Source organism: Phodopus roborovskii, unplaced genomic scaffold, assembly GCF_943737965.1.
Source record: "Phodopus roborovskii unplaced genomic scaffold, PHOROB, whole genome shotgun sequence".
In the NCBI taxonomy this organism is placed as follows: domain Eukaryota; kingdom Metazoa; phylum Chordata; class Mammalia; order Rodentia; family Cricetidae; genus Phodopus; species Phodopus roborovskii.
The window spans coordinates 33,056,396-33,070,454 of record NW_026126410.1 but is presented as its reverse complement, the minus strand read 5'-3'; the positions used below and the strand labels follow the sequence as shown (position 1 = coordinate 33,070,454).

The following is a 14,059-nucleotide window of genomic DNA, read 5'->3' as shown; positions in this document are numbered from 1 at the left end:
ATGCTATTATAAAGTAATTCAAAGAGATAAGTCTATATATCTTAATAAATATGTAGGAAAGTTCAGTTTATAAATCACAGTGAAGCAAAGTTTCAGGCAATTTATGTAAATTTAGCTCTATGTTGTTTATTACATGGGAATTCCAATAATTCTCCTTTTGTGTACAAGATATTTAATGTATGCTATTAATTCTCTTGTACAGAAAGACTCTTACATATAGGACCTTTTTCATTCTTCATATACCAGGACTAAATGGAAGGACATAGTCATGACAACATTCCCTTCTCTGTGTATACACCCATCTATACAAACAATAGATTCCAGTTATAGTCATTAATCATTGGATCACTTAAAACATTCACTTGAAATACATGAGAGGCATTATATGGTTCATGAGAGGTATTCTTACTTTACATTCCAAATGTAAAATTTTACAGTATTTTATTGGATGTGCTAAAATTCCACCTATTTAAATGTAAACTCATTAGCAGACTGTTTTACAGATTTACAAATGTTTGGAGAGAAAAAGAAGGTCTTGTTCAATTGGTAGGAACAGGTTAACATTTCTAAGAACACATGTTAGAAACAGGACTTCTGCTAGTCTTTCTATCATCCTTACCACTTTTATGCCAGAAAGTAAAAGCAGGTTGTTTAAACTAATGAGCTTTTGGATTCAATAAGTACCAGCCTCTAATTTTAAATATTTTTTATCAAAAGATTATTATATTTCTAAAAATTGATGTTATTTTGAGTTAAACAAACAAAAACCACAAAACATTGCTATACTTTGCTCTAAAAATGTGAAGAATCTAATAGTTTAGAAGACCTAAATGTAAAATAAAGCACATTTCAAAAATGCCTATAAGATTAAAATTTTATTATTATTATCAGTTCTACAAGCGGGAACATGATTGATTTTCCAGGACATTGCAAGGTACATCTCTTCCAAGTAATGTCCCTTAATTACTAAATATTTGATCTCCATGATAGGAAGATATGAGACTTACTTTTACCTTTGTTATATATTCTGCTTTTGATTTTTTTTGTACCTTGAATCCTATGCAAATGACACATTTTTATTAAAATCAAGAATTAATGTCATGTAAATTGTATACTGTAATAGAAGCTTTGGAGTTTCAAATTATTTCAAGTAAATGAAATAAATTCATTTTATTTTTTGAATCAAAACAAACAGAAAACAATGGTTATGCTAATAAAGTTATTAGCATTTGAAGACTATGTATCCATCACCTCATATAGCAATATCTAATGCTGTGAGTGTCCTGTTCTCTTTCTAATAACATGAGGAAAGTACAAAGGCAACTAGAATAGCACAGGACAATAAAACTGTCATAGAAGTAGCTCAAAATTATGATGAATATGTGAGCATGGGAACATGTACAGGACCACACTCATGTCTGTTTTACATGTACTGACACAATCATCCAGAGTATAGTACCTATAACAGTTCATTTGTCTTCTCATTTATCAGAGTTCTCACCCTCAGCCTTATGGGCATTTGGAATCAGAGAATTCTTTGTTATGTGAACTGTTTTATTGGTCATAGCTTGGGTATCATGAGTTCATTTTGGGGTCTCTTTCATTTAGTGTAATCGTACTGCTATATATAAGACACACCTATCTACAGACTTTGAGAGGAGTACACTTTTAAGAGTAGAACTCTCTAGATGGGAGAGGAAAAGACAAAAACCAGCTAGCTCCTTTCTGAACATGTGAGGATTGAGAATATATGTTTAATTAAATTTAAAATTTAAGTCACATTAATTAATCTTGAGAAATAAACCACATCTTCAACACCTGTGAGATCAAGAGTACCATACCTTACTAAGCTGTTAGCGCTGTCTGGATCTTGTGCTAAGACAGTACCAACAATTGTTCCAACCTTAGCATTTTCATAGACGTCCATGACATAGGATGGCATAGAAAAGAGTGGTGGTTCATCCACGTCCCCAACGATGATCTTAAGCATGGTGGCATCTTTAAATGGACCCAGATGGGAAAAGCGGAAGTCCAAATGTGTATTTGCTCCTTCAATGTTGAGTGTGTAAGACTTCTTCTTCTCATAATTGAGTGGCTGCAGATGAATGAGGTGATAGCCAATGTTAGGACTTCCATATTTTTCAAAGATGCAGTTATTTTTCTACTTATGAAAATCAACCAGAAATAAATCAACTTATTTTTCTTAAAAAAAAATCCTATAATGTTTTCCTGAATTATGGCATCAAAAGAGAAGTATAAAAGCTTCAAGTTTAATCCATTGTGATTTTATTATATAGCCCTAGAATTTGATTATACCCATATGTAAAAATAAATTAACCTTGGGAAAACAACATTTCTTCTCAGAAACACTTTCAGTTCTTTCCATGCCTAATTACCAGGAATTAATAAATGGATAATCTAAGCATGTCTGCCACTAACTTGTATAAAAGTTCAATAAATAACTTTTCACATTTCTGTGATTTACTTCATAATACTTCATAATTGTTTGTTTATTTTAACTTTGAATTTTGGTAATTTTGCTTTTCACTTTAGTTTCTTCTAGAATTCTGCTCCTTGTTTCTTATTGAACTCTTCATTTGAAAATATTGTCTCCATTTCTGTGCTTTGTGTCTTCACTCTAATGTTTGTGTTCTTTGCTACATAGAAACTGAGTAGTTTATGTTTGTTCTTTGTTTTATTTCTAGGACTATTTAATCTACTTTATTATTCATATTCCTTATTACATTATGATATATGTAGCAAAGTTTTAATAGCAATATTTTTCTTTGCTTGGCTAAAATTATTTTAGCTTTGGCCCTATATTAATTGGTCATGGTAACCACTTTAGTTTCTTTGTTAATTTTAAGTTTCCCAATTGGAGATTTTCATGTTGTTGGGGAATGAACCTTGGTGCTGATGCATTATGTAATTATTCTATAATTTGACCACATAACCAGTCCTCCAACTTCCATTAAAAATGCCTTCCATTAAGCATATTGGGCATGATTTTACATACAATGACATTTATTAAAGAATGCCACTCTATTATTATAGGATAAACATAATAAACTAATATTTTATATTATCATAAACATATTGAGTATTATGATTATTAGCAGTGATACAAACTGAATACATCTACATGTAAATAGTCAAATTATTTTTTTGAAGAACTGAATGATAGGAAAATGCTTACCATGATGCACATTTGTCATAGACTGTGTGTGCTAGCTAAAATTACCTCAGATTTAGTGTTATTGTATGAAATTTTGGATAGAAACATTAAAAGAGATGATCTGAGGTACTTTCACTAAGAACCTACTGAAATATTAATTGATGCTGCTCATTTTATAAGTACTTTAAGAAAAAGTACACAGAGCTACTTCATCTCTATTTCTGCTTATGATATTAAACTATCCTAACTGAGTGAGCAGCCTATCTTTTTTTCCTCTTGTGAGGATCAGCTATTCCCATTCCTTATAGAGATGCTGTGTTATTTCTTTTACCCCAAGTAACTGTCCTGGTCATTTTGCATTGTTTAGATATACAGTATACTTGGTGATTTTTATGATCAACTGTAATCTTATAATAGTTCTGGATGTTGGGGCATTCTATACCTGTATACTGGCAGATATATTAACCAACCAGGCTTATATCCTATTAATGCAAATAGCCTCTTTCTGATAGCCTTAGATTCTGGAGTAGTAACTTTGTCTTGTTTTTGTTTTTATTAAGTACCTATTCCCATTTGTGAAGTTCCTTATGCAGATTTAAGTGTCTCTTCCAGACTCCATGTCCATCTGTTGTCATAAAGGAACTGGGCAGACATGTTTGTCCCATTCAACATTGTAGAGAGAAGGTGCCCAGAAAATGTCCTTAGAGGAATTACAAACAAATTCTTCATTACTGTTGATGATTAGTTCTTTTGTTCCTTCTTGATTACCCTGGAAACTGGCCTTCTGGGGTTACAAACATTGTATGGAAGGAAAACAAATCTTTTGTTCCAAAGCAGGGCTAGAAAATGGAAAGATCCTAAAGACATAGTGACATAGGCATAGCTGGGTCACTGTAGCCATTTTGCCAGTTTTTATACCATAAAACTTTTTAAAAAAATCTCAAAGCTCAAACTTTCCAAAGTTGAATATATGTAATCCATATACATGCACATAGAATATAAATATATAAAAATTTATATATTTTTAGTGTTGGGCTAATTAAATCTGAAGTCTATAGCCTACTAATTAGAACTTGTTTTCTTGGAAAAGAACTGAAACTAAAATAAGGTTTGAAGATAATTAATATATTTCTTCAAGAATATCTAAGTCCTGTCGAGATGTATATATGGGGATTATTATTATTATTTTTTTTTTTTAGATCTCCCTCTCCATTAAAGTAAGAAGAATCTGTCCCTCGCTGCTTTATAAACCTTTCTCCAATTTAAATAAACATCCTAAAATTGTGGATGAACAGCATCCCCTTTACATCTAAACCAGACTATTGGTATCTGGATATGTAGCTGATAGGAAGCAGAAGACAAAAGATCTCATGTTTGTTCAAGATCAATGTTTGCAATATTACTTATAAAACTTGCTTTTGTAGGAAACTTTCTAACCAATGTCCTTATCATTCTAACGTTCAGGCTGCTTTTGCCTTATTGGTAATGACTAAAACATTTTTCTTGCAACACTTGGTTGTAGAACATGCATCTTCATTCATTCGTTTCTTACAATTTTACTCCCTTCAATCCAGTGTAATTAGTGAAGGAAATTCTGAACACATTTAATTTATTTTGATATTGTTATGAAGCTATGCATTGAAGAGTATATACCACACATTTTCTAGCAGATCCCTTTGGCAAAATAGATGTCACATGTTTTAATGCCGCCCACCTATTGCTAAGGTTGAGGCTGTTTGTGTGGACACATGGTTTCATGTTGGTGATCATCTAATATAAGTTTAACTACCTCCAGGCAGAGCTAATCATCCTGAGAAACTTGTTTGCCAAGGCTGGCAGATGGATGGATAGGGACCATCTGTAGCCACAAAGGAAGGAGATAATAATTTCAGGTTGGTCAGAAATTTGAAGACAGATTTACTACCACAAATAGGAACATTTTAAGAGTGTCACTTCAGAACAAAAAATTGGTGACATTAAAGTAAATTTATATAAAAATTGGGTTGAAATACAATCATTCATTTATTCTGTACATTTCAGAATTATGTATTAAATACTAAGTATATTAATTTTGTATTATAATCACAGAAACATATAAATGGGGCAATGTATTATTTTTCTATACTGTAACTGGTAAACATGTACAACTGCCCATCATTTATAAATTTAAAAAATATAAAGATCTTTAGACTTATCAATCTATATAGAATTCTGCCTGTGTGACTTAATATTATTCCTAGTCACAAGCAATTTTGTAGCCTAAATATAATCCATCAACACAGTCAGTTAGCAACAGTAATAGCTATTTACAAAGTCACATAAATCTAAAATCATGTTGAAAAAAAGAAATGGGAAAATTCACCCTGATTATTGAAGTATCATGAAAAACAAATGGCATGAAACTACCGGAGTTTGTAAAGTGAAAACAGCATTTTCTGCTTCAACAAAAGAAATACCAGTGGTTGAGCGTGATATGAAAAAGACATAAAAGTGTATTGTAAAGACAGTGATTTTTCACAGATGTGTCTAGGTATATCCTGACAGTCATTTGAAATGAGTAACTAAGTAGTAATCAATCTAAGATAGGAATGATAGACAAAGTGTTTCTCCTGTTTGTGCTAGAAATCTGTATGAAAATAATGCACTCTAGTTCTTGGCAATTTGTTCATTATTATTGACAGATTCTGTTTCACTCATATATTATCTGATGGATGGGGGTGATTATTTGAATCAAATTCATTCTAATTTATGAGACTATAGACCTGGGGTAAACCTCCTGGGCAGAATGCCATCAGTCTGTATATTTAGTTTGTGTTTTCTGAGAAAAGTAGCTAATTTCATCTACATGGAAAACCCTAAACATAAGTTAATGCTTGGCAAAACCAATTACAGCCATAAGAGCAAAACTTTGCTCTTTTTGTTTAGTTTTTTTTTTTAATAGGATCAACTGTAGGTTTAACACTTAGAATAACATTTAAGTGCAATCCAGATTCCATTTGCTTTGTTTGTATATTTAGTTATCTGCTGCGATACTGGATATTGAGCTTTACACACCAAGGAAATACTCTACCAGTGTGCAATTTGATATATCTAAAATATATGAATGAATTGACTATACATTAAAAAGCTACATTCATAACCATCTACTGCAAGAAGTAGCTTTTCTGAGATGAGTAAGTAACTTATTTGTGAGTATAGCAATTGCTCATCGGGGTCATGCTCTGGGTATGTTCATTTAGCAGTGTAAGAGTAGGTTTCCCCCTATGGTTCTCTTAGCCTCATTTAGAGTGTCACATTTGTGTTGCTTTTAATGAATCAGTCTTAAATTCAATGAAAAAGTGGTTGTTTAATCTCATAATATTTGGGAAAATATGTCAGAATATTTTGCAGGCAGGTCCAGTTATCTATACAACAGGTACATAACAGGGTTCATTGCTAGGTGATAAATTCCATGTCCAATAACATTTATACTACCTTTCAGCATTCTAAATATTAGTCAGTAGGAGTAAAGTTTCTAACTGGACACCACAGGAATTCTACATATCCAGTGACATAAGTACAAGTTGTGTTTGTCATATATATGATGTATATGTGCATAAATATGTACATGCATGTGTATATGAAGATTCTATAGAGGTAAATTTCCTTGTGGCTTTTAAAAATCATTTGGTGGTAGTTATCTCTCCCCATTTTACCTACTTTAGCCTCACCTTCCTTTTCCATCCTAATTTAAACCTCCAGAAATTGATGGTGATAGACTTTGGGGCATTTTGCCTTAAGTGGCATGATATGAAAAAAATCCTTCCAGACAGTACTCCGATGTTGGTGAAGGAAAGGAATTGGGGGAGAGAAGGAATATAGTCAAAATACATTGCATGAGAGAATTATTAAATAATTACATAAGAACCACATTAATCTAGATTACAAAAAAGTAAATCCAGTGGTGTGAGATTTGCCCAGCTACTGAAGCTGCTTGCTGCCACTCCTGAAGGACTATTTTTGATCCCTGTGACCCACACAGGATATGCTGACTCAAGACTCCAGTCACATGCCTTGGCATGAAAATGCAAGCATCTACTCTTTCTCTTTCTCTCTCTGTCTCTCTCTATATATTTCTCTCTCTCTCTCTCTCTCTCTCTCTCTCTCTCTCTCTCACTCACACACACAGAGAGAGAGAGAGAGAAAGAGAGAGAGAGAGAGAGACTTAAAATATTATACTCAACAAATTTTTGTAGCCAAGAAATGCACTTCATTGGAAAGAAAACCCAGAGAGTCAAAGGATTCTCAACTCATTCTAGGGACCTTAATAGAAACTGTGCTCCCTGGCTTTTTCAGGTTATTTGTGTGCTCAGGCATTACTGGAAAGTAAAACCACCACTTGATGGCTATGCATTCCAATTGTACTGTATTTCAACAACCAGCCAGAAAAGTCAGGTGTTTTGTTCAGAAGTCACAGCTTTGCTGCTATAGTTAATAAAGATACCTTTCAAGGCAAACAGATCTTCGACAACTAAAGCACCGAGCTGAGGCAGTGAACTGCAGAGCTGCAGGCTTAGAGAACAGATGTGAGCCACAAAGGGTTATCCTCAGGACTTGAAATCAAATGAAATATGCCTTTCTGGATTTAAACTTGTTTTAGACTAGAAACTCCTCAGTCCTTCCATTTTCTCCATGCCAGATGTCAGGCCTGGTAACTACTTTCTGTACCTCTCCTAGCTCTAGCATTTGGCAGCACATGGTATATTTTCTAAGCTCATAGTTCCACAGATAAAGGTGCTTGCCCTAGGATCAAACATACTCAGAATTTCACTGATACTTGATTTAGATGCAGGGATTTTGGACTGTGTTGATTTTGGAGGTTTACAAATGATTCAAGGTGGAGTTTTCTATGTATGGGGTAGACAAATTTTGGAGAATCAGATGTAAATGTCAACCAAATGGTGAGCTTGACACACAGGCGCGTGCGCGCGCACAAACACACACACACACACACACACACACACACACACACACACACACACACACACGGAGAGAGAGAGACAGACAACAGAAACAGAGACATAGACATAGACAGATACATGCATGAGAAACAGAGACAGAGGCACACACAGAGAAACAGAGAAAGACAGAGACACTTCCATGCATGAGAGAGAGAGATAGAGAGAGAGACAGACTCACACAGAGAGAGAATGTAATAGGTAACACAGAGAGAGAATGTAATAGGTAAGCTTGTCTTGGATATGCAAGTGGGTGCCAAATTAAATTACAATAATCCGTACAATTGAGAGATGTGAATAGTGTGAGATATTGTCAACATATACACAGATATAAGAGTCCTGTGAGCCAAGACATTCTTTGAGCCTCTAGAAGAGTGCTTTCTAAGACTGCAACCCTTTGATATACTTCCTCATTTTGAGATAACCCCAATCACAACATTATTTCATTGTCACATCATAACTGCAATTTTGCTACTGTTATGAGTCATAATGTAAATATCTAATATATAGGATATCTGATATGCAACTCCCAAAAGGTTCAGGACCTACAAGTTGAGAACCACTGTTCTAGAAGATAGAAGAATCATGGTTTCATCTCAGGTATTAAGAAGAGCACTGTGGCTGTTAGAACTCTGGGGCAATCTGTCTGTTGTTTCAAGCCACTGAATGAGTGCTTTTCGGTATAACATTCCTAGACAAAAATGGACATTGACTTAAATAGCAGTGGGAATATTTTGTTGTTTTAATGAAACTGATGGTCAAATAGAGCTGTACTTATTTGCCTTTTCAGACTAGAGAGAATTAATTGGGATGGATTTAGGAAGAGGTTTCAGTCATTCATTCCCATTTCTTCACATCATACTTATATGACTATTATTTCAATGACATTTAAAAATATTTCCCATGAAAATTGGTTTACATGAAATTTGTATGTAAATGAGAAACATTTGTTGAAATTTTTTTTAGATTTTGTAGGTCTTTGGTACCTTCTGTGTCTTCCATGTCTCTTAATAGCATTCAAATAAATTTAATACTCTATTTACCAATTTTTGTGTTACCAAAATTTATTATTTGATGGGAGAGGTCATTCTGTATGTTTCTCATACTGGTTAATAATAAAGCACTGTTGGCCAATAGGAAAGGAAGATAGGAGGGACTAGGAGACAAGGAGGAAATAGGAAGTAGTAAGGAGGAGTCAAGATGGAGAGTCTGGAGAAAGCAGTATGCCGCCGGCTCCCCGGTAAGAGAAATACATAGATCAGCAGAAATGGGTTAATAATTAAGGCAGAGCTAGCCGATAAGAAACAAGTAACCGGGCCAACAGTATTGTATCAAATACAGAGTCTCTGTGTATTATTTGGGGCTGGCAGCGCGGCTGCCGGACAAGACTGGCAGCAGGAGGAAAAACTGTACTTGTTACAAATGGCGCCCACGTGGCTAGTAAGAACTTCCACTCAAAATTTAACAAAAGCTTAAAAAAAGGTTTTAGAAACAAAAGAACAGAGACAAGCAATGTTTCTTGGTAGCAGCATTTTTCTCAGTTGAACTCTGCTTTGCTAGAGACAAGCAGATATTTGCACTGCTCCTTTAAGGGAAGATTCCTGACTCAGCTTAAGTGGCAAAAAAAACCGCACAGCTTTTAAATAACTCTGCTAACAATTTATTGGTGTGTATGAGAGATGGAAATGGCAGTGACCACATCTCCAAGCAGGCAGCATGCTTTCTGGGTGGCAGCGCAGACCAAAGCGGTGAGCACAGCTTTCCGTGCTGGCGGTAAAAGTACCCACCACCATCTTTGGTAAACCGCGGCTGACACAGCTATGACTTTCATTTTAGCAAAGTTGTTGTTTACCAGATAAAAGACTTGTGGCCAGACAAAGATAAAGATTTACAGTAAAGAAAGATTCATATTAAGAAAAACCTCTAAAGGTTTACAGTGTGTTTTAAAATATACGTAGACATGAAAAGAAAAATGGTTTTAAAGAGACAAAGAGGAACTGGGTGTTGTAGCACACGCCTTTAATCCCAGTGCTCAGGAGACAGAGGCAAGCAGATCTCTTGTGATTTCAAAGTAAACCTGGTATGCAGAGTAAATTCCAGGACAGATAAGAGTTACACAGTGAAACCCTATGTCAAAAAATAAAAAAATAAAAGTAAAATAAACAGAGTAATAAAGCCATGTAAAGATGAAAAGCTCAGAGAGAATCTGGTTACTGTATGCTATTGTGTTGTCTCTACATTGTTTGACTGCTGAGAAAATAACAGCAACTGATAAAGGAAATGCTGCTGGATTAATTCAATTCATATATTTTAAAAATGCTTTGACTCCAACATTTAAGTTCAAGGACAAGTTACTGGGGAAAAGGATTTCTATTTTTGTTTCCACAGAAAATAAAAAGCTGTGGATTCCTTCCAGACTAATGTGGTTTGATCAAGCCAGACCCCTGAAACAGAGGACCAGGTGATCCTACATTCAAAATAGCTGAACAAAGCAGCCTTGCAGACTACAGCCAAGATTTCTGTGTCTTCTCATGATCCCCCATGACAGCGCCCCCTGTCAGCAGGAAGTAGTTTGGAAAGAACGACGCCCAAATTCCCAAATATTGTTTATAAATGTTTGGTTTCATTTAAATGGACTTGGTTATAAATGGGTAATGATCACAACCAATATTCTTTTAAAGGTAAAAAGGGAATTATGGTATAGATATGAATACTTTGTTTTGTAATGGATTTTCATTTATTGATACAATTTAAGGTCAATTTTGTGATGTATATATTTCTCCTTTTGTTTAGCTATTGTGTTTATATAGTTCATTCAGAAACATATTGTATAATGTACTACAGATTATAGATAATTACCTATGATAGTCAAAGTTTAGAGTTAAGTTAGTTAGGTTTTTCAAGATGCACAGAGATGTATTTGAGATAGATAGGCATTCTTCAAACCTTTCAAAGACCTACAGAATATGGCATTTAAAATGGTTTAGGGTTTTTCTTGACAATGAGACATAATTGTTCCTGGCAACACCACCTGCGTCAGAAAGGAAGATGAAGATGGACATTGAAGAAACTCATTATGGAGTTTACTTTCAATATGGCAAGACTAGCCATGTGGACAAGATACTCCTCTTGTCTGGACTGTTTGACTTTGTGATGTATAAACTGGACATGCAGGACCCACAGGAAAGTGACTTCTGATTCAAGATGGACATTGCTACAGAGATCCTGCTTCATGGAAGAGTCTGCGAGACAGTATGCAGGACACAGACAAAAGTGACTGACAAACTGCCAATACAAGAAGACAGTTTAAATTTTCCTGCGTTGCTGAAGAGTCTGCTAGAAACACTATGGCCTATGGGCTGAAGATGGAAGATTACAAAAGAACTTCGGGTGACCAGGCAATGAGATGTCTCTGTCATTTGTAGAGTTTATATATTATCCTTCTGTGGTCTTTGAAGGAGTTGAAGACAGATAGTTATGGTTATAGTTTTCATTAGTTAGGATTAAAGATAAGTTACTTAGACTTTAGACACACAAAGATAGAATAGATGATGAAATATTTTCTTCAAATCTTGCTAAATGTTAATGGACTAAATAATGTTAACTGTGATTCTTACTTGATAACTGTTGTGTGATATATTTTGCTATGTTAAGGTTAAAACCCTTCATTTATTTAAACAGAAAAGAGGAGATGATGGGAGATGCCATTATGTATGTATGTTTCTCATACTGGTTAATAATAAAGCACTGTTGGCCAATAGGAAAGGAAGATAGGAGGGACTAGGAGACAAGGAGGAAATAGGAAGTAGGAAGGAGGAGCCAGGATGGAGAGTCTGAAGAAAGCAGTATGCTGCCGGCTGCCCGGTAAGAGAAATACATAGATCAGCAGAAATGGGTTAATAATTAAGGCAGAGTTAGCCGATAAGAAACAAGTAACCGGGCCAACAGTATTGTATCAAATACAGAGTCTCAGTGTGTTATTTGGGGCTGGCTTGGTGGCGGAACAAGAGCAAGTGGCGGGCAGAAAAACCATACTTGTTACAATTATTTTTTCCTAACCTTTGTTATTAATCAATTTTTCCTATTATCCAATTTTAAACATGCACTGAAATATCTAATTTGATTAGTTTTGATCCTTAATATATTTAGAAGTAGAGTAGGATGAGAAGTACGTAGAATATAATATTGTTAATGTTGTATGGTTTCCTGTATTAGTATAGAAAATTTGAAATGTTGCATATTTGTCAGCTTTTGTATTAACCCTTATTTTCTCCTAATTTTAATGTTGAGCCTATCATGATGGGCATGATATCTCTTATTTGGTCTTTTGCTTCCATTATAACTTATATAAACTTAACTACTAAGTTTTAAGTGTCTTTTGTTCTACAGGAAGAAAATCTTCTGATATTTGGAAACGTTTACATTTTCCCTGCTTTGACTGCTTCTAGTGTAGAAATTTTCACACTCAATCTGTAGTTCTTCAACAACAAATATCCATGTAGTAAATAATTAAAACACAGTACTTGCTTCCCCCTACATTATTAGTTTTACTCACTCACTTCACCCATGTTACATTTGACTATTCTTATAGAACTAAAATTTGTTTACTGGCTCTGACCTAGATTTTCCCCCCACTCCCTCCCCCATTTTTTTTTATTTTTCAAGTCAGGATTTCTCTGTGTATGTTTGTAGACTAAGCTGGTCTTCAATTTCCAGAGATCTGCTTGCCTCTGACTCCTGAGTGCTGGCTTATTCTTTTATGTTTATATTGCCATGAAAACATTTGGTGAGTTTTTTTCCTCTCTCTACTTGATTCCTGCAATACAAAGGATATTACTGGTACATTTTGAACAGAATGCTCTGCCCATTTTCATCTCGACAAACCATGACTCTAATTGTCTTCATTGCTCTCACTGGCCATTTTCTTTCCACTCACAATAGTTTTCTAGGAGGTAATGCATTTACAAAGAGAATGTAACACGTCTTAATCTTTGTGTGTTACTGTGTGTATCTATGTGTGAGTACAGGAATGAAAATGGCAGCACACTCAAATAGAGTTCAGTGGACACAGTTATGGTTGGGCCTCATCAAATGTATCCCTTGAACACAAAAATCTCTCTAGTTCTCCAGGTGGCATAAAGATCCTCTTGTCTCTCTCTCTCCCTCTCTCTCTCTCTCTCTCTTTCTTTTAACATAGGAATTCTGTGATATATTTCATGTATTACAGTTTTGAACTTACAGGGATTCTGGCCACCCAAACTCAACTCATCACGTTTTTCTAGAAATTTCTTTACCAAGAGCCATGCCACTAGCTTGGATCTATCTTGAATATATATATATATATATATATATATATATATATATATATATATATAAATTATCCAAATGGCACATAATGTCATTTGCCTGTGATCTTCATATTTAAAGGTGAAGGTTATCAGACATAAGGCATTTGTTCATAGTCAGTTCCTAAGGATATGACAGATACTGCAAAAATGTTTAAACATAAACTATTCAGCAAATTTCCCTGACATTCTCCCACTTATAAAAAGGTGGCTTTCTTAAACAAAATAAGATCAAAACAATCCAAAGACAAGTACATGTTATTACAGTACCCTTGTGCTTTGACAATATCTCATACCTATACAATATTCTCAATAAAAGCCATATTCTCTAACTCATATTCGTATTTCATATATCCGAAATAATGTTTAGTTCATGGAAAGAGGCTGAGTCCTTCATCAAACTCAAGTATACCTGTATTTAACATGTTCCTTCATTGGCACATGCCAAATTCCATATTATTTCTGAAAGCTGAATTGTCAACATCTGCATAAACCCTACATGTTGAATATAAATCAATTCATTTAATACTGACATATAACTA

General features: G+C 34.5%; 1 protein-coding gene across 1 annotated transcript in view; it reads right to left on the bottom strand.

Annotated features, from left to right (window-relative positions):
- Positions 1–14,059, bottom strand: part of Cdh18 (cadherin 18) — a 235,501-nt gene that overhangs the window by 58,626 nt on the left and 162,816 nt on the right. The window contains exon 6 of the mRNA XM_051182583.1: positions 1,842–2,095. Within this exon, the coding sequence (XP_051038540.1) occupies positions 1,842–2,095 (254 nt within the window). The remainder of the gene's footprint in view (positions 1–1,841; positions 2,096–14,059) is intronic.